This window comes from Malus domestica, chromosome 16, assembly GCF_042453785.1.
Source record: "Malus domestica chromosome 16, GDT2T_hap1".
NCBI lineage: Eukaryota > Viridiplantae > Streptophyta > Magnoliopsida > Rosales > Rosaceae > Malus > Malus domestica.
The window spans coordinates 4,640,756-4,661,912 of NC_091676.1; the positions used below are offsets into that span (position 1 = coordinate 4,640,756).

Genomic DNA, 21,157 nt, shown 5'->3' on the forward strand with positions numbered 1-21,157 from the left:
CACAAAAGATCAACCTTGACAGGGGGTTGGTAGTACCAACCCACCTTTATTAATACAAACATGTATATGTATATGAGTCGGATATTATCATAAACAAAATCACATGGCATTGTCGTGGGGTTACCAAAAATTTACTTGCTTGGCCCCTCGTCGAAAGGAGCCATTAATCTTTTTCGCAAATCAAATTTGACACGTCTACAACATAAATAACTTACTAAAATAAGAAAAAAGGTCAAACAAAATGTGCATATCAAACTGTAATGTTTAAACGTAAAACGTGCATATTATTAACATTCAATTTTGTGTTGATGCCCATTTGACCAAATACAAAAAGCACCAAATATCCGACAATCATTTTACAACTATTTTTTAGTCATTAAACCATGCAAGAGATGTTTGGCATGACTAAGAATGTGCTTCTCACATCTGACTAAACGAATTTCAACCGAACATGATTAGTTGATGAAAAGTAACATTTTATATAATTCATTGAAATGGGTATATTGTAAAAATAATTAGACCGGGCCCTCTATCTAGAAAAGGGATCATATTCGGATCCCTTCCTCCTAACCCATTAAATCAGGGGATCCATACCATTGAAATTTAATCTAACGGCTGAAGTTATTATAACTTTTAAAGTAGGCCCTTATTTGTAGCAATTTGATCAAATTTCAACAGCACATATTCCCTGATTTGATGTATTAGGAGGAAGAGATCCATAAATGATCTATTTCCCTCTAAATAAATGGTCCCCTTTTTTTTAAGGAAAACTAATGAAAATGATTTGAAAGCTTTTAGTTTTAACCAAAAGGATAAAAATGTGTTGTAAGTGAATAGTACCAAGAGTGACTTTTTAGAGTAAAAATGTCAATAACGTTAAAAGTTAATAGTATCAAGAGTGTTTCGTTAAGATTCCCTTTTTTTTTAAATTTTTTTTATAGGAATGGGATTAGTCTTGGGGCTCACTTTACATTGAACATTAACGATCTAGACTTTCTATTTTTCAAGTTGCACATCATAGGTCATCCTTACAAAATATTAGCTGAATCGAAAATGTTTGAGGTATCTAATTGAGTTAAAGAAAGTTGACGAACATTATGTTCTAAAAAACATTACTTTCGTCATGATAATCAAATGTGTAAATGTTTTAATATTGAATTAATTTTTGCAAAAATATCTATGAAATGCAACTTAAAAAAAAACGATTCGGATCGTTAAAATTTAATGTGAAATGAGCCCCACAACTAGTCATCATTTCTTTAAAATAATGGCGATCCCCTTGAATAAATGCTCTGAACTAAGTGTCACAATGTAGAAAGAACTTGGTGAGCTAGTAAGGTCTACTAAGTTTTAAACTAGTGGTTAATACCAACTCTCATTAGGTTGTGCAAATGAACAATATCATGTTGTATTAAAAAAAACTTATGATTTAAAGAAATAGATCAACATAATATTGTAATCTCACTCCAAAATCAACTGTCAATACACGAAGCAATTTAACTCTAAACATTTGTACGTAAGTGATCTTTTATCACATTGATGGAAAAGAGTTGACGGCATGAGTTCAGATCCATCGATAGTTAATCTAACATTTAATTTAACAAAATCTATTATTCGACAAAAATAAAAATAAAAACTCTGTAAATATTTGTACGATTTCTTTAACTTTTTGACGTACGATAATTATTTATCGCTTGTCTCATGTAACTACACATATAATAACACGTTCAGCTACTTGTGCGGAGGTTCTTTATTTGGACAAGACCTCCTGGCACAATATGTGTGGACACCAACTCAACTCGTTTCCTTGTAGGAGTAATATTCATACATATTATCCACAAATATAGAAATATAAATAGAAGCCACGTTGTACGCAAATTCATAAATTTATGTGTTTATCTACCATATTTTTTGCATTTGTAAATTGTACTTGTTGGAAAGGATCTCTTCCATTAAATTCATCCAATCACTCAATCTGGATCCTTAAAATTTGATTCAACGGCTAAAAACAGGAAGTTCCTTTAAAAGTTATAATAACTTTAACCGTTTGATCAAATTTCAAGAGTACGAATTGGATGATTAAGTGAATTTGATGGAAGGGATCCGAAGAGAATCCCTTTCTGTAGTTGTTAACTCTTCCTTTCCAATAAATTAACAAAATACTATAATAATAATTTATTAATAGCACATTATAAAAATGTACATATAACATTGTATTATTAGTCGTGTTACGAGGAGTTTGAAGATGGAGAGGGTGAAGACAGAAATAATTTTGCAAAGGGTCAAGTTGTAACATGTTACGTGTATTTATGTGCAGTTTGTGAGAGCGACTGTCCGTCCCGTGAGACAACATGTGGCAGCTCTCTTTTCCATGATTTAATTATATATGCCACAAGTGCCAACACGTTTCTAACGCATTTGCTTTGTTTGGTGTATAAATATATTTGGCTCTAACCATATTTTGCATCTCAAAGAATCTACAAATAAATCTTTTCATATTGCGTATTTGTCTTTTTATAAATACACCTTATAAGTTATATCGATCATTCATGTTAGGGCAAAAGATGCCATATGTTTTAGCCCGAAGATGTAAATAAAAATGTAAATTTATTTTTTATTTTTTTATTTTGTGGTAATGAGTCTCACAAATCAAAGATAACTACATTTATATCTCCGAAAATGCAAATTGAGATTACCGTTCGAATTTGAATTTTTTATTTTTTAGACAAAATTTGTTTTCCTATAAATACCTAAGTCATTCCTACATCATTTCTCAAATCCTTTTCACTATTTCATACTACCTTATCTCATTTTATTTCAATTTTTCACATTATATCCGAAAAATTATTGAGATTATATAAAGATAAGAAATCTGAAAGCTTATTTATTTAGCGACAAGTGGCACTCAAAATATGTCAAAAAATATTATTTTAATATGATAGTGTAATTCAATTAACCATATTAATTCAATAAATAATAAATTATTGAGGGGCTAAAAAATAGCCCCCTTTAGTTAGAGATGAATTTTTTGTCAAATGACTATGTTTTGGCTTATGACTCTTTGGCCCCCTGAGTTGGAGATTGTATAAAATATAGTATGTCACTGTTCATTAAAAAATAATTTATTGCAGAGCTAAATATGGCCCTTTGACCCTCTTTTGGTTGGAGATGACTTAAGTAGTCCATAGATATCATAGCACTTCCATCGGGGGTGGGATAGGCCGACACACATCCAAAAAAATGGTTCGGCACCTAGGGAAGTCTCTTTAGCCCACGGGATTGCTTAGCACCTAACCCAAGCTGGTCTCCAGGCCAGCCCAAAATTGACAGACCTTGGGATCAGCCTAAATGATGTTAGGTTGAAGTCATGATCTGAAATCGGCGACGACGAACTCCATCTCCGGCGAGGAAGACAGCTGGACGACGCTACATTCGAGGACGAGGCCACCAACCCGGAACTTGCTGTTGAGGATGAGCTAGTCTTGGAAGCTGTTGAGGACGATGACATACAAATCTGGCGATGCAGCTGAAGGTCAGGGCATAGGTCCATAGAAGGCAAGTTTGGAGCTGGCAAGCTCAGGCACCGTGTCGATTGGTTTGGGGGCAGAGGGCGGTGGAGAGGAAGTGGAAAGTGAAAGGGAGGTGGGGATTTGATGGAGGATGGAGATGGGGGGTGGGTTGGCGTGCTCTGGTCTGATGAGCATTTTTGGGGAGAAACTCAGAAATTAAAAATCAAATTAATAATTTTTATTATTTTATAATAAAAATTATAAAAATTAATAATATTTTAATAAAATTGACTAGGCTATTTAGTTTTAGGGATGGATATGCATTAGCCTATTATTGTTTATTAGAGTCTATCACTGTTCACTAAGTGGATTAAATGGGCTGGGTGCTGACGCAAAACCTTTAGGGGTGGAATTGCTCACATAGTACAATCCATAATCCAGATATCTAGCGAAACGACTCTACTTCTTCCCCTTCACTACCCCTATATTTTCACACTAGGAAGATGGAAATTTCGTAGTTCCTAAAAGTCTCAGGGTCATCACCGTCATTTCAAGCATAGGCTTAGTAGTTAGCAACTTTAGCCCCACCGGCCCACCGACACCAAACAACCCAAAAGCTCATAAATAAAATAGAATGAACTATGATTTGATTTTCTGAACTATCGTCCTCTTGAAATTCGCTTTTAAATTATTTTTTGATAAGTTAAGAACCTAAAATATGTAAAAAATAGTCAATTTTCCTCTAGTCGTTTAGTTCATCCAGTTTTCCATTAAGTCACCAATAGTGACCAATAAAAACATGCCATTTACCAATAAAAATATGCCACTTTTATTGGTCATTAGTCGTGACTTAACGAAAAACTGAATTGCACTTAACGATATGAAAGAATTGGCTACTTTTAAAATGTTTAGGTCTTGGTTAAGGATAATAAATAAAATTGAAACAAGATAAAATCATATATCGAAACGATTGGTTTGGAGGTGGCTGGTAATGGACCTACTTACACGTTGACTAGCTGCAGAGCTAACCCTTGTTCTATTGGTTTGGTGGTTGCTACCAATTGAATAAGCCTCGTTCTTTCAATATGTTATCTTTGTTTAGTCTTGCAGACACTTCCTCGCCCCAGCATGTTGAGACCAAAGCATGACTAAGGAGCAGGTTTTAATTTACCAAAAAATAGTTCGACGGTTCAATTTCAATTGAGGTAATTAATTCACAAGTCAAACGATAGTTTATCTAATAAATGAAATTTATCCAAAGATAATATTAAAAAATAAAAAAAACTACTATGAAGACTATCTTTTAAAATCATATTTTGTATCATTCGGTTAATGATTGGATTCATTTTTTACGACTTGAAGTAAAAATGCAATTGTCAACCATTATATGATATGGTTTACAAAATATCATCGAGGAAATAATCTCGTTAATCAGGAAAGGACTTTCGGGTATGTGCGGCGTGGACTTTTTGCAGAATTTCAGATCCCCTAATCCGAAAAATACAAAAACAAAACAGAAAGACACAAACTTCCCGCAGAAAGAAAGAAAAAGAAAACGAGAGTTTAAAGAGTAAGTTGAAACATTTTCTTGCTTTTTTATCCAATGGCCGACAACCAAGGGCAACCGCCGGGCCCCCTGCCGCCAGGATCATCGCAACCGTCGAAGCCCGCAGCGACGCATGATCCTCCTCGCCCCACGATTACTCTCCCGCCGCGCACCTCTTTCGAATCAATCTTCAGCTCCGGCGCCGGCGGGAATACTGGCCCGGGTCTGGGCATGGGCTTCAGCCCCGGGCCCATGACTCTCGTCTCCAACTTCTTCTCCGACGGTGACGACTGCAAGTCCTTCTCCCAGCTGCTCGCCGGAGCCATGACGTCTCCATCCCCGAGGGAGCCGGGGTTCCCGCAGCTAGAAAAGCGAAATTCCGGCGATAACGATGGCGGCTCGGAATTCCGGTTCAAGCAGAACAGACCGCCGCCGATGTTTTCGGTCCCGACGCCGTCCGGGTTTCTCGACTCGCCGGGTATCTTCTCACCCGGCCAGGTACTCCACTCGTCAATCACTTCTTCCATCTTCTGAATTACCGTTGGCTGTTTGCTTATTAGGGAGCTGGGATTTTTTGAAAAGTTTCCTTTTTTATCCGATTTAGATTAGTATCTCGTCCTTAGTTACTCCGAAAACAAAGGCAGAGGATTTGAGTTTCTAAATTTAGTAACTTTTTCCCTTTTTTCTTCTTGTGGCTGTGATTTATGAATCGTTGTAGGGACCCTTTGGGATGACACACCAGCAGGCGCTAGCACAGGTCACGGCTCAGGCTGCTGCACTCTCACCATCCTTTTTCAATTTCTCAACCGAGTTTTCAACGACTTTCTCGACAGCACCCGCCACATCGTTGACACAGCCTCCATCCCTTCCTTCCGATACAATGCCACCCCAAGAGATACCGTCGGGAACACCCGACTCTGCCGTTGCCACTAAAGAATCATCCGACATTGCCCTTTCGGATCAGAGATCCCAACCGTCTTCATTTGCCGTCGATAAGCCTAATGACGATGGTTACAATTGGCGGAAGTATGGGCAAAAGCAGGTCAAGGGTAGTGAGTTTCCTCGGAGTTATTACAAGTGCACGCATCCAAATTGTCCGGTAAAGAAGAAGGTTGAACGCTCGGTTGATGGACAAATAACTGAAATTATTTACAAGGGCGAGCATAACCATGAACGTCCTCAGTCCAAGCGTGGAAAGGATCCGAATGCAAATAGTCAGGCGAATTCCGACTTGGCTTTGCAAGTTCATGGTGGAAATTCGAACAAATCAAAAGACGGGACAGGTCCTTATTCAATGTCTAAGAAGCGTCAGGAATCCAGCCAAGCAACACATGATAATTTATCCGGGACAAGTGACAGCGAGGAAGTAGGAGATGCTGAAACCAGAGTAGGTGAGAAAGATGAAGATCAACCTGACACCAAGAGAAGGTAGATCGTTTATGTTGATAGGCATATGCACATGTTTGTCGGAAGTTAATGTTCATTGTTTGTCATGTATTCTTAACAAAATTAACTTTTATTTTCCAGAAATACAGAGGTCAGGCCAGAACTGGCGCCAGCTTCTGCACATCGGACTGTGACAGAGCCTAGAATCATAGTGCAGACAACCAGTGAAGTCGATCTCTTAGACGATGGCTACAGGTGGCGAAAGTATGGGCAGAAAGTCGTCAAAGGAAATCCCTATCCACGGTAATACTGCTGAAACTACAAGCTATTGGACTCCAGATTAATAGAATCATATCAGAAAATAATTAAGAATAGAATGTGAATTTTGATTAAACCTGTCAAGATGGCAGTCATTCAGTATGCATTGGCATTGTGGAACTTATCTTTATCGTTCTTTGTTTTGTTTTGTTTCCGCAGCCAAAGGGGCAACATAATCGTATATGTTATTGAATATTTACAAATCTACCTCCTATCAATTTATGTTGCCTAACGTATTCAATCAAAGGAGTAATTCCTTGTTGTACGGTTGGTTTAAAAATTTCCTGATTAGTCTTTGCTGCATTTTACAGGAGCTATTACAAATGCACATTCCCTGCATGCAATGTCCGTAAGCACATAGAGAGAGCCTCTACAGATCCTAAAGCTGTCATAACGACATATGAGGGAAAACATAATCATGATGTACCAGCTTCTAAAACAAGCGGCCACTACACAGGCAACAACAACGCATCAAATCTAAGATCAGTCAATCCAGGAACTGGGAAGATGGACAAGATCGATCTTAGAAACAAGGACCAGCAGCCTATAGCAAGTTTACGTTTAAAAGAAGAACAAATAACATAGTTTCTGTGAGTTTCAATCAGGAAAGCAAGCACGAGGAATCAGAGAATGGAAAATTTCCACGAAGCAGGCAAAAGTTGTAAGTGTTACGTTTGCCCGAATCTGTTTTTCACTTCAGGCCGTAGTTTTGATCAAGGAAAGAGGTAATGTACAAAGGAAAGAGGTAATGTACAACTTCTGTTTATTCTTTTGTATATGGAAGCAGTGATGTTGTTTTATATGATTATTTACCCTTGTATTTGGTAATAATGTATCGATGTTTGCCTGAAACTCCAAGAAAATTACTTCCACTGTCGGGTTGCCTATTTTTATTGTGTACTTCTCCTTTTGTTCTTGCTTGGTACTCCTTTTGTTGCTGTGTCAGCACACACCAATCGCTGCGCACATCTGACATTGTAGAACAAAACTTTGTGCTAATCATCGTTAGTCGATGGCATGTACAAGAAAAAGCGCTAATCAGGTTCTTACGGCCTTTTATGTCCTCATTCTTATAAGCTTTATCGCGGTGATTAGATACGGGTTACAGGTTTAATGGTTGAGGACGGATAGCAAATGCATGGTGTTAAGTGTTAACTATAAAGCATACGATTACAGATACTGATGACATTTTGTACAAGATCAATTGTAATGCATTTGCAGTTCATTTCTCTGTCTTCCTTTTCTTGCACCATTGGATTAGGTCGAAGCGCGGTTGAAGCCCCCGAATGTTTACAAACATTTGCTTGGTGTTTTGGCCGGAATTCTAGAAACCCTCCGGGATCCAGGTTCGGTGCCTGTCCGATTTAATCGTCCATAGTTACGAGAGTCGGAATTTGACCGTGGTTCACGAAATCAATCTTGTTCAAGCGTAAACAGCACAGGACTTGCTCTGGCAGTTCCTCTTGTTTTTGTGCCTGCCACCACCAACGCCGTTAAACAAAACTCAAAATTTACAGAAAAGCAGGATGCATATTTACTGTAACAGTGAATGGTAAGGTTGCGAGTTTACTTGGATTGTCAATCCCAAATCAAGTACCCCATTCTTCAAACGGTCTCTGAATGATTCAAGTCCTTTCCTGGATATGTAGCTAAACCTATGTATATCCAGGTCAATCTCAAAGTAATTAGGTCCCTGTCAAATAAATTACATAAAAACAGTTAGGTTAGTGTAAAAACCTAGAAGAAAAAAACTCCGGTAGAACAATCTGACCATATGACAAGTCAAGCACTCTCACAATTGGTGGGACATGATACCCATGTGAGGTCCGTACCTTTATGAGAGTGACCTGACCAGCCACATGATCAAGCTGCTCTATTGAAGTGTTTCTCGTAAAAACATTGAACTAGAGAGAATTTTTCGTATACATTTTACCCTGAAGAAATTATGTTGGGGGCGTGAAAGCACCGGCTTATCGTTGTAAGCATGTATGAGCTTTCTTTCAGTAGAACTCAACTGGAGATCATCTGGATTGACCAATCCAGCCATGATCTTTAGCCTTTCCCTGAAAGGAACCAGAGACTCCTTTGCAAACCCCTTCACCTTCTCGGTCTCATCCTCAATGAATTTCTGCGACAGAAAAACAAAGCTTCGTTAATAAGTCCGTCTTCTTTGCACCCGGATCAGAGATGTGGGAACGAAACTTACCATGATGCTGTCTTGAAACTGAGATGATATCTCTTTTTCGAAGTTTTCATTCACTTTGAAATATAGCACAAGACTCATGCCTTCCCCATCTGAATCGCCGAGGAACATTGTTGTAGGATAAGTAGGCAACTGCAACAACAAGAACACCAGAATCAGTATCACCAAAAACACAACGAAAACTGATCCTTCAGCGAAGTATTTTGAGGGAGAGAGAGAGAGAGGGGACCTGTATGTTAACAATGAGGAGGGAAGGAACTTTGTCATGTGGTTTTACATAAGGAAGCTCAAGATGCTGAGCAATGTGATCTCTCTTTCGGGGACAGATGAACAAATCGACACCAATTGGTACGTACGAGCTGCAGTTTGCAGCAGGGTACTTCTGTTTATCCCTGCATGTCGGAAAATTTTTCATTTTTCAGACAGCCGCAATGAATGACGAAAACAAAACCGAAGTAGCAACAGGAAAACAAGTAATGTACTTGAAATAATTCTCGCCACGGAGCTTGAATACTGAAGGTGGAACTGGAGACCAGGATCCCGGAGCTGACTTCTCTTCAGTCGAGCAAGGGATTCGAAGTCCTGCTCTTGGACGGAATAAGTACTTCTGATCGGACGCACCTGTTCATCCATTGTTACACGTTGAGTATTGTAGCAGAGAGCATGTAGGCATACATAAAATGTTGCCTAGATTCTAACTTCACATTTTGATCACATTTAGATTTAGCACTCACCGTTCCTTTCGCTGTCGTCAACCGACTTCCTCTTATAAAACATGATCACCGCCGGGTTCTTCTGACTCTTGTCGTTGAAACTCACTTGGGTTTTCTCAACAGAATGGCGTGCATTTCCATCTATTTTTAGATAACTTTCGTAGAACCCTTCGTACTTACATCCATTATCTACGATGCATGATGCACTTTCATACTGCAGCAATTGAGCATTTGGGATGTTCCCTGCTAAAGGAAACCCATCTGGCACCCGAAAACAAAGAACTAGTTTCAGCCACCGAAAATTCGCAATTGCCACAAAAAAAAAACAAGAAGAAAATATTGAAATCAATACGCGATATGAGTGCATTACCTCCATGCACACTGCAGAAATCATCTTCTGAATCAGATTCCAGAATGCTTAGTGAGTCAAACCATGCTTCTCCTGGGCCTTTCCCTACGCAAAGTTTTAATCTTTATGGTTAGAAATCACTTAACACAGAACAAATCGGGAAATACATAGATTGAACTTTTCGCAAATCTTCGATCAAACACGTTAATTTTACTGTCCATTTAACGTCCCTGTAGTGAAAAAGTTTGTATACGATATGACAGAAGATTTGTAGAAAGATTTTATGTATGTTTCCCATAAGTATTTGAGGTAAGATGGGTTCTGTTTGTCTTAACTTTTCATGATGTAAACTAAAAACCAAAGCACGAAATGGTTATCAAACGGGTCTTAAACATTTGAAACATACCGCCATTTGCATCAATTTGACTGTGGTTCCACTGAAGCTGAGTGAGATGATATGTTCCATTAGAAACCTCAGATCTCTTGCAGGTGGTTGCAGCACCTTTCTCAAAGTCAAGATGCACAAACTCACTCACAGACCGTCTTTTGGGCGCATCAGGGATGGCGACGGAAGCAACCTTCTTCGTCTTCTTCCCCTTACTCCGGCGCTTGCCGAGTCTGTGGACCTTTTTCTGATGAGGGTTGATAGTTTCATTTGGTTTTGAGACACAGACGCCCATGGCAGCAAGTTTTTTCCAGTAATGTAGAGGATTCTCCAGATGTACTTAACCTGCAAGGCAAAAATAAAAGTCCGGTTTAGAAAACCACATGACTCTCGTTCGGTGCCTAGGATTGGATTGAATAGGATTATAATAAATAACTCAATATAATACAGAAAATAGAAACAAAACATCATTAAAGAATACATAACACTATTCTGCGTGACGGAAATTCTTTATGCATGACGTTCATTCTTATACAAATATTTTCGAATATGTGTAGATAATGCGAATTATCTAAAAACGGACGTTCTTTCCATAGCCGGACTATTACACATGATTGTAAATTACGAGGAAATGAAAATAATTACATTTACATGCAGAGAGAGAGAGAGAGAGAGAGAGAGGAAACCTGGGAAGGGGTTAGCAATTAATATTCCGACATGAAACAAAAGAGAAGAGGAAAACCGTCGTTCCCTGGTGAGGAACTCGGCCTCCTTCCCTTTGGAACTTGATCTGTTCTTCTCTCTGTTTTCGACCACCTTAAAGTTTTTTGCTTTAATTTCCAAATGCAAAAACAGAGATTACAAGACAGAAAACACCTTGTCCAGACACAAGAGAGAGAAGCAGAGGATTGAAAGGAAGACAGGTTCCGTTGTACTCGGATCCTATTTTCCTTTTAAATCTCCTTCTTTTTCTGTCCCTCTCTGTTTCCCCTGCTTTCGTCCCCTCCTTTATCTTTTGTTTTTTTTTTTTTTGGGTTGCCTTTTGCTTTTTTTTTTTCTTGTTTTATCTTAGTTGGCTTTCTAGTTGGTTTTAGGTTTTTTTCTTTCTTGGATTAAGTTTTCAATTTCAACAAGAGTGGTGCTATCCATGCATTATTTTTTACTTTTTGCACTCTTTTTAATTTTCGACCATTGGATCAAATGAATTAAACAAGATCAAATAATAGAAATTAACAAGAGTGTGTGAGAGGTAAAAATCAGTGTGTGGATGGATACCACCCTTTCAACAAAAGAAATGAATTTTACTCACCGTTTGTTTTTGGTTGTTTTGATTTTATTTTCTCAATTCAATCTAGCGGTCAAATATAAGTATCAAGTGTGTGTACGAAGGAAGAAAGTGTTGAAATCAGTTCTCTTTAAAAAGGGGGACAACCAGTGATGAACTACAGTTATCCACTATTTTCGGGTTCATATGAGGCTAGTTGGGAATTGCATCCTATCCATAGCCACGATCAAACAGATTCACAATTTGCAAAGTATCGAACCCATAACCTCTCTTTTTTTCCTGTAAAAAAAACTGTTGTTTGCACTTTTCTACTGAACCACTTGTCGTGATCTTGAAATAAGTTCTCTTTCAATAACCACAGACTTGGTTCAAGTTAAAAGAAAAAAGAAAAAAAGAGAATTACCCAATTTATGACCTAAATGTGTATTTCTAACTAATCATAGATTGAAGCATTTTGAAATCAAAGTAAGTGATTGCAGGCAAGGACGCTTATGTGAGCAACAAATATTGCAATTGAAATCTTGATTCGACCGTACCTCGAAGTTTTGTTATACCAATTACGAAAGGAAAATAGAGCCTGATCAGGGAGGCGGCGATTGGTAAGGGCAGACGCCGAGTTTTAATTTTTGTGCACGTCCGGATGCGAATCAGTTGGTTGAGACAAGCGACTAATGACCATTACTGTTGCTATGTAAAAACAACTCTCCACCAACCTCTTATTCTTATTTCAAATTAGAGTAAATTATAGTAATGGTCTCTCAACTTTAATTAAATTGGAGCAATGTTCTCTCAACTAAAAGTCTATTACCATTGGTCCCTCAACTTATCAAAATGTGTAGCTATAGTCATTTTCATCAATTTCGTCAAAAATTTTGTCAAAATAAGTTATGTTGGAATAACCATTTATATAATTAGGGTTCCTTAACTCATCAAAGTGTGTAATTATGGTCATTTTCGTCAACTACGTCAAAAATTTTGTCAAAACGAGTTATGTTGGAAGGACCATTACTACAATTGGGTTAAAGTTAAGGGACCATTTCTCCAGTTAAATTAAAGTTGAGGGACCAATAGTAATGGATTTTTAGTTGAGGGACCATAACTACACGTTTTGATGAGTTGAGGGACCAATGGTAATGGATTTTTAGTTGAGAAATCATTGCTTCAATTGAGTTCAAGTTAAGGGACCTTAGCTAAAATTTACTCTTCAAATTATTGATAACTCAACCCCCCACTTCTTAAAAAATATGATAAATGTGATTGATTGGTAGCTAGCTACTACTTAGGACGGCTACAAGTGTTGTGTTGTTAGTCCGGGGCGGAGCCATGAAGCGATTAAGATGGTCTTAGGTCCATTTTGATATATATATATATTTTTTTTTCTTGGAAAAGTTAGTATTATGTTTATGGTTTTTAATGTTTTTCTTTAGGCTCATGATCCCAATCTGATGCTTTTCCTTTGATTTCTTTCACTGGTTTTGATATTTTTTTTTTGTCGAAAGGTAGACTTCATTTATAATCTAATCGAAATGTTTACATCCATAGCAATAATGTTAAATAAAAACTCAGAGCATATCTCGTCATAGCAAGAATGTTAAATAAAAACTCAGAGCCTATCTCGTACCAAACAAATGGACCACTAAACGAGGCAAACGTGTGAGCAGCCAGGTTACTACCCCGCAGCATAAACCCAATTTTGACATCTCCAATATGCTTCACCAAAGAATCAATATTAAACGTAAGACATTCCAAATCAGCATCCACTTCAATCTCCTTGTTAATCATTCGCAGTAGCACCTGGGCATCCGATTCAATCTCCACCTTTGATTTGAGGTTGATGGTTCCTATATGAGGAGTTTAGACAATTCGTTGTTTGTGAGCTTAAGGAAGAGGATGATGAGGACGATCTCATACCAGATCCAAATGACGGTGATTGGTGGTTCAAGACATGACATTACTGATTTTTCTTAAATCAGTTGAGTGTTTCGGACTAAGATTTTTGTGACCCTCCTAGACTTCGCCAATGTTGTTACTAATCTACGTGTAATATTGATGAAAACAACGAGTCAATTTTACGTAACGTCAAAATACTTTTGTATTGGAAGACATATGAGAAGTTTGTAACCACCCAAACCTAATTCAAAGTTAACTTTTAGATTCATGAACCTTGCTTAAGTGCCATAGTTTTTTCCAGCGTATTCCGGATTCAATGACAAGGGTGAGAATCTAAGACCGAATGTCCGCCTAGTAGCTCGGCAAAGCTCAGTTGCCTCTTTTCTACTCGAAAGTTCGGAGCCAACCATCTTTTACTTTTTGGGGCGTTCTCATACAGGTGCCTTGTTTTACCCAAATTCACCCACTTTACTCAAAATTGTCCATCCTAAGTTTTCAGCTTCCTTCTTCAATCTCTCTAGTGTCACCATTTATATGACCTGACCACCAACAAGGAAACTTAGGCTAAAACACCACACGAAACTTTTATACTTCGCCCACCCAAAAAAAAAAAGTTTTGAATCTGTCATTGCGTGAAATTATTTGAATTTATATAAGTTCATCTTACATTGCCAGTTTCAAGTTCAGATAAAAAAAAAAAAAAAAAAAAAGCACGTCGAATCTTCACTAAATGAAATATGGCTTTACTATTATTGTTGGAAGACACTAAAATTTGTCGAACCCCTACCCAATATTTGAATGCACGAATAGCGTGTTTCACTGTATCTATGGAAACATCAATGATTGCTAAACTTTTGTTAGAAAACAGGAGTATAGAACAAGTATAGTTTAACTATATAATAACTTAATAAGTGGGGCTTAATGGGATGCTTAAACAAGAAACCCATATTTTAAAATAATACATAATTAGTTGGCTTTGATTTGACTAGCTCAGACTAACCGTGTGCCGTGTGTAGAAATTCTGTGTGTAAGTTTGTTGTTCATTTGGTGGGTGTGATGGATGATGAAAACAAATCCTAATCTAAATTAATTATGTTTAGAGAAATGCAAAGGAAACATTTTATGGATTTTCTATTAACTCATGTTTTTTTATACAATATTTCATAATATGGCACGAAAATTAACGTTAAACTATAAGACGACAGGGAATTCATGAAGAATTGCATTTTGAAAGAATCTCTTTAGCATTAATCTTTTTCTTTGGCTCAACCACTCACATACACCCTACTCTGGCTCCCGCATCGAAAAATCCCCATGTAGTAGTGGTTGAGCCATAAAAATAATTAATTTCGATTAAGGTCTGTTTTCATGATCTATCACACCCACCAGATGAACAACAAACAAATTATAAACTAGATTGTTTTTTTCTTTTCAAAATTATTATTATTAAGGGAAGGAAGAATGATTCAAAACTATTATAATAATTTATAAGAGGAGGAGTTTCGGACCTAAAACTATGTGTAAAAACCCAACACTCTAACCACTACAATATTAGACCACATGCAAATTATAAACCAGACTTTTTCCGTGTCCAATAAAGAACTCGACTTAATGTTTGATAAGCCCCAATTGAACAAAAATTAGGTAACATTTAAAAAATGGGAATGATTGATGCTAGATCGGTCCCTTTCAAACTTATTTCAAGTTCAATGTTCGGCTCACTTGCACGAAGTAGTTCTTGTAGTTTATTCGGGTTTCACTTTCATTGTTGTAATTTTTTTCGTAGCACGTTCATTCTTGTAATCTCGTTACATTAGCATTATTGGTCCAACTTTGATTTTTTTTTCAAACGAGAAGACTCGCATAAAAGTGAAGGGAAAAATTAACTTAGTTTCAGACAGGAATAAAATAAAAGCGAAAAAACAACACTAAGAACTACATTAATGAAAGTGAAAGACAACTTTCTTTTGCCCACAGATGAAGTCTAAGCTCCTTGATGCATTTTTCTATTTCTCCTACACCTACAAGTTTATGTCACTATGTAATTATTCTATATATTTTAAGAATTATTTAAGCAAATAATATCTTAGTTAGGTGCAAATCACACTCAAAAGATTAAGGAGGAGGACATAATATATAAATCAAACAACTACATCAAAATATAACCGGATGATTATTAATGACTTTGTGGAGTTCTAGACCAGAGAGATTCTTTAGTGTGCCGAGTATAGGATTTGATACACCAATTGCAATAATATAATTTGTTGAAGATTTGAAGGAAAAAAAATCCAACCAATTGTACTATGGCCGTGTTTCTGGCACAGTGAAAATGTACTATGACCGTGTTTCCGGCACACTGAAAATTCTCTTAAGTCACCCAATCCAAAGATTTCCTGCTGACAGTCATTAATCCCGTTTAATTACATTAATCATAAATTACCTAGATTATTATTAAAAAGGAACCAAAAAAGGATTTGGATCCCATTCGGATCCAAATTGTGGGGATCCTAGGAATTCTCACATCTTAATCATTCATCGTGCATCATGCGGTTAAAAATCATTTATTTTTTTATTTAAAATTAAACAAAAATAGTACCAGACGAAAATTAACGCACAATATACGATGAATGACTAAAATGTAGGAATCCCTAGAATCCTCACGAAATATATCCGAGAGAATCCTCTTTCCATAAAAAAGCCAACAAAAGGAGAGACAAGATATATTTTTTTTTCTGCTTTCCAAAAATCACCAACCCAATTATTATGTTGTGGTGGACAGCTACAGTGCACTACAACTGAACCTGCTTGGTTTGTTCCCTGCTGCCGAAGCCCACACCCACTTTTAACAACATTTTCCTTTTTGGTATGTGCTTTTATAAATAGAGCATCTTGAACCTGCCTAATGCATTGGGGACACAGGTTTAAAGGCTGAGACTATATAAAATTAAGAGACACAACAACTTCATCGATGGCTGCAAAGGCATTAAAATGTCCATGTTCTTGAAATTTATATGATGTTGGATTATCTTCATGGGAGACACAACTACATTAATGACACGTTTACTAAAGAGGAATGAAACGAGAGAAAATGGAATCGCACAATGCGGCTATGCAACGGTAATTGCTTGCCCCATTTCCATTCCGGCATATTATTGATAGGGATTTTACCGATACTGAAGGTAGCTACCAAGCCACCCACTTGAGAAGCCAGTCGTTAGAAAAGAAACGACGAGGAAGCGAAGCTGTCTACGAAGGTTTGCTTCCTCCCTCCACTGTAGTCGTAGTACTCAGCTCGTCGCCATTTTGAGTCAAAATGTAATCGACCTTGCCTTCTAACCCAAAATTAGAAATTAAACTCGTTAAGTTTACGAAATTAGATTCTTGATAAGAAATAGTATTTTCATTCTTGAAATTGGACGATGATTTTAGCTTTCAGCCCAATTCAGACCGGCTAAATAATTACTCTTGGATTCTGATGGGCTCAGATCAGCCCAAAGTCACATTGTAAGATGGTAAGAAATCTGGGCCCAGGTACTAGGGCTGAATTTTCTTATTTGTGCGAGTTTTGGACCACATTTTTGAGCCCAAGTGGGGGATATAGGTGTAGGACAATATAGGATATAGAAAAGTGGGGACAATAGGTTAGCTAGGCCTAGGCATGATTAAATGCACCACAACGTTTGTCTAAAGTAATAATTGTAATATTTTGTCAAAAGCCAAAAGGACCAACACCCACCCGACACTTGCCATTCTTTAATTTCCCATCGAGTAAAGATGAAGAATGACACTCAGCTTTTAATTCTCCATGGTCCTACGCTCCTACTAATTCTTGGCCTTATGATTTGAGACACCACATAAATTCATGTAATACTATTTTATTAGGATAGCTCTCACGTCGAGTAAAATCAGCTTTAAAGTCGTGTAAAACTAAAACGTAAAGGTCTTATGATTACTTTGAGAGATGCCCAACGAATTTTTTTTTAAGAAGTAAGTTGTTCAAAACTCAAAATTCAGAAGCATTATCTCTTTGTGAAGAAGCGATAGTCGAACTCTTCCTCTAATCATAAACTTACATCGTCTGTGTGTGATGATGTGAATGAACCCATACTTTATCATAAGTTTCTATCTACTTTGGAAAAAGGGCATGCCTTTTTTTTTTTTTTGGAAAACAAATTGAAAGCAACTTCATATTGTTATGGTTGTTGATCAATGATCCCAAATATTGAGTGTTTACTTGGATTTGAATGAGGGCTCCTTCGTGAGAGGTAATGGTATAGCACAGATACACCCAGTGACAAATTTAGAATTCGAATATTGGGGATTAGACCATCTCCAACCCTGGGCTAAAAGCCAAATTACCCCCCAAACACTCTCCAACCCATGCTAAAATTTTAGGCTAAATGCCAAATGCTATTTCTGGGCCAAATACCCCTCAGCTTTCCCCCCGGGCTAAATGCGAAATGTGTATCGGAATTTAAATTTTTTTAGATCAAAATGTTCATAAAATTAATTTACAATAATCTACATATTTATTTTTTTTTTAAATTGATTTAAGAAAAAAATTTAGGCTAATTTCATTCTTTAATAATTCCGGGCTAAAATTTTAGGGTATAAGGGTTAGAGCAGAAAAGATGTTTCTGGGCTAAAAGCTAAATTTTCCAGGCTAAAAAATTTGGCTTTTAGCCCAAGGGTTGGAGATGGTCTTATAGTGTTAAAAGTCTAAGTTTTTCTACTAGAAATAGAATGCGAAGTGTGCAAAAAAAAAAAAATAGTTTATTTATTAAGGCATATTGTTGAAGCAATTTGATAAGTGTTATCGAGAGAATTTATCATGAAACACTTGGTGGGCACAAAATGAACTCATACCAAACATTCAAATGGTCCTCGAAATACCCTCACATGTATATTTTCGAACTTCAGGTGGTCTTGAGACCAACTTGATCTCAATGTACATCTATCACTGAGTACACCGTCACGATGGCATCACGTATCATGCAAGTTCCTCTCCTCCTTCGTATGTCTAGTTTGGACCCCTTTAGAATTTAGGTAAGGATAAATTACAAAGGAAAATGGAATATCAGCTAGTTTGCATCCCTAGTGAAGGCTACATTCTGCAACCCTTATCCATGATTGTGAAAAAAAGGGAGTTTATCTATTTATAAATGTGTTAATTTTTGACAGCTAACGTGGGATATCCAATAATCCAATAAATAATCTTTAACACATCCTTAAGGTCATAACCCTTGTTGTCTGTGGAACGTGGCCATGACTTTTACTCTTATTGGGGCTTTTAAAACAAAGTTTAAACCATTAAATATGTGTCGATACTAAATATCAGCCGTTATTTAAGAAAGTTGAGAAATGAATGTTGGGGGAGTTTGGTGGCTTAGATTTGAGCCAAAAAATTGAGTCCCACACCAGCTAGTGAGATGAGCATCTACCGGTTTGTAAAGAATGCTACCGCACACATTATTTAGGTCGGTAAAACCACGTACATGTTTCTCCCATTTGGTTAAAATGGGAGAAATATCAGTAATACTGGCTCGCGTGTGTGAGATCAGTTGTTGTCTATGAACTTGAGATGGAAACTTACTCACAATATTCAAACAATTTTAATTTTTTCACCCAACCATACAATAATTGACATGAAACATCATCGTAACGATATGACGTTGTATGAAACAAGTGGAAAGAATAGTGAGAGTAGTTTCATTTAGGTGAAAGAACAATTGAATATTCTCGTGGTTGTTTCCATGATTTCCATCCAAGTCCAACAGAGGGAGGGTAGGGAAGCTATTGTCACGAGCATTGAGAATAAACAACTCAAAAGAAAAAGATGACTGAGGATGGTCACGGGTCAAACGCTGTGGCTTCTTGTCTGGCACGAGATTCTGATTACAAATAATTAATCATAATTTATTATTTTAATCACAAATTTTGTATCTTTCTTTTTGTTTTTACTTTCTTGTTCTCTTGTACTACCGTCATATTCTTTTCGTAATTAATTAAGAGAAGTATTATCAACATTTCAAAAAATTCATTTTATATTTTTTATAAATGTATTTTTCTTTTTTAATATAGAAAGTTTGGAGTGTAGAATAAGATTTTTGAAGTGCTAATAACAATTCTCTTAATTATTTATCATCTTCTATAATATTTTATTTTTTACTGGAAATAATAATATTTTTTTTTTGTAATTCGTCTTATTATATATTTAATTATTTCTTAGAAGTAAGTAAGCAAAGCAACAATTTCTTGGCAAATAGTTAGTTAGATTTTGACTTCTTTTCCCAACTAATTTTTAAAATATTTGCTTATTTAGCTTAATTTTTTTGAAAAAAAATAAAAATAATACTGAGACAAGCGAGTTTCGAGGCCGGATATGCAAACAGATAGAGATCCAAAAAATTTAATGCAGCCCAACTACTTTGTCAGTGACTATACGTAAACCTTCCTTTATTCAATTCACTTTTTATCTTTTAGCCAAACAAACCAATGATTTTTCAATGTGATCGGTACACGAGATGGTACATTACGTGTCATTATATAAATAGTATGATATATATGCTAAAAAGTTAATAACTTAAAAAATAAAATTTCCCACTACTCATATTAAAACACGTGATGTACTACTTATATTCCCGTTATAACTAAAAATTTCTCACATGTGGGGATTTGACCACAAAAATACACAAACAATACTTGGCTACTGAAATGATAAGTTTGAGTTCTTACTCAAAATGATTTATTGTCGATTTATAGAACTTTGTATTTATTATCATAACTTTTCATATTATAAATCATTCTATAATATTGCATCTACAAAAAATTAATTAAAACTAAAATCGTTTAGTCGTTTAATTGAGGATGAAAGTATTTGGTAAAAGCATTACGGATCCTCTATGTATTTGCTACAAAAGATTGACTAAACGATCTTAATTTTAATTCATTTTTTTACAAAGATGATCTTTATAAAATGACTCATAATATGAACTGTTCTGATCATAAGCACAAAATTTTGTAATTCAAACACGAATAATTTTAAGTAAAAATTTCTACTAATTCTTGAGTAACCAAACATTATTCAAAATACACTGGGAATAAAACTTTTAGGTCCAGAGAAAAAAAGGCACGCAGTGTATTAATTTATGTGTCATCTTGGTTCGAGATGCATATGTTGGTGTGGATTCGGGGGCTTGTTATCCATGCCTTAACTAAATTTTACCCTACTTTCTTTTGGTAGATTTTTATTTTAGGCGTTGGCTGAAGACGGATTTTGCACAAATGCGGATTAAATTAGCCTATGGTCCTTAACTGAAGATGGCTTAAGTGTATGCTACAAGGTTATATGTAGTTAGTGCGGAACAACGATAGATTCAAGAACTCATGTCAACCTGCTATGGTGGTTCTCAACTCAATTAAGTTAATCATTAGACTTCGATTGAGTTCTTTGAAAATCGCCAATTTCGTTGCTAATGACTTTACTTTACAGGAATGGAATATAACTATGAATAGTTAGTGCTTATTTTTGCTACTTTGATGCAGCGTTGTTAGCTTTGCTGTCTGTTTTCTT

General features: G+C 36.4%; 2 protein-coding genes across 3 annotated transcripts; one reads left to right on the top strand and one right to left on the bottom strand.

Annotated features, from left to right (window-relative positions):
• Window positions 1-4,947: 4,947 nt before the first annotated feature.
• LOC103416504 (probable WRKY transcription factor 3) lies at window positions 4,948-7,646 on the top strand. Its single transcript, XM_008354749.4, has 4 exons — window positions 4,948-5,553; window positions 5,774-6,483; window positions 6,583-6,744; window positions 7,071-7,646. Exons 1-4 carry the CDS (start codon window positions 5,113-5,115, stop codon window positions 7,342-7,344), a joined length of 1,587 nt encoding a protein of 528 aa, XP_008352971.3. The 5' UTR covers window positions 4,948-5,112; the 3' UTR covers window positions 7,345-7,646.
• A 248-nt stretch (window positions 7,647-7,894) lies between these two features.
• LOC103416505 (protein ENHANCED DISEASE RESISTANCE 2-like) lies at window positions 7,895-11,322 on the bottom strand. Of its 2 annotated transcripts, none has more exons than XM_008354750.4 (10): window positions 11,096-11,322; window positions 10,431-10,754; window positions 10,046-10,129; window positions 9,697-9,936; window positions 9,445-9,583; window positions 9,192-9,354; window positions 8,966-9,094; window positions 8,693-8,887; window positions 8,330-8,452; window positions 7,895-8,234 (listed from the first exon to the last, which is right to left on the bottom strand). In XM_008354750.4, the coding sequence occupies exons 2-10, from the start codon at window positions 10,702-10,704 to the stop codon at window positions 8,124-8,126; spliced, it is 1,458 nt and encodes a 485-aa protein (XP_008352972.3). In that variant the 5' UTR covers window positions 10,705-10,754; window positions 11,096-11,322; the 3' UTR covers window positions 7,895-8,123. The 2 variants fall into 2 exon arrangements, 1 of the variants encoding a protein (XP_008352972.3); XR_011576931.1 differs by having other exon boundaries at window positions 8,212-8,234; window positions 8,686-8,887.
• Between the last annotated feature and the right edge of the window lie 9,835 nt (window positions 11,323-21,157).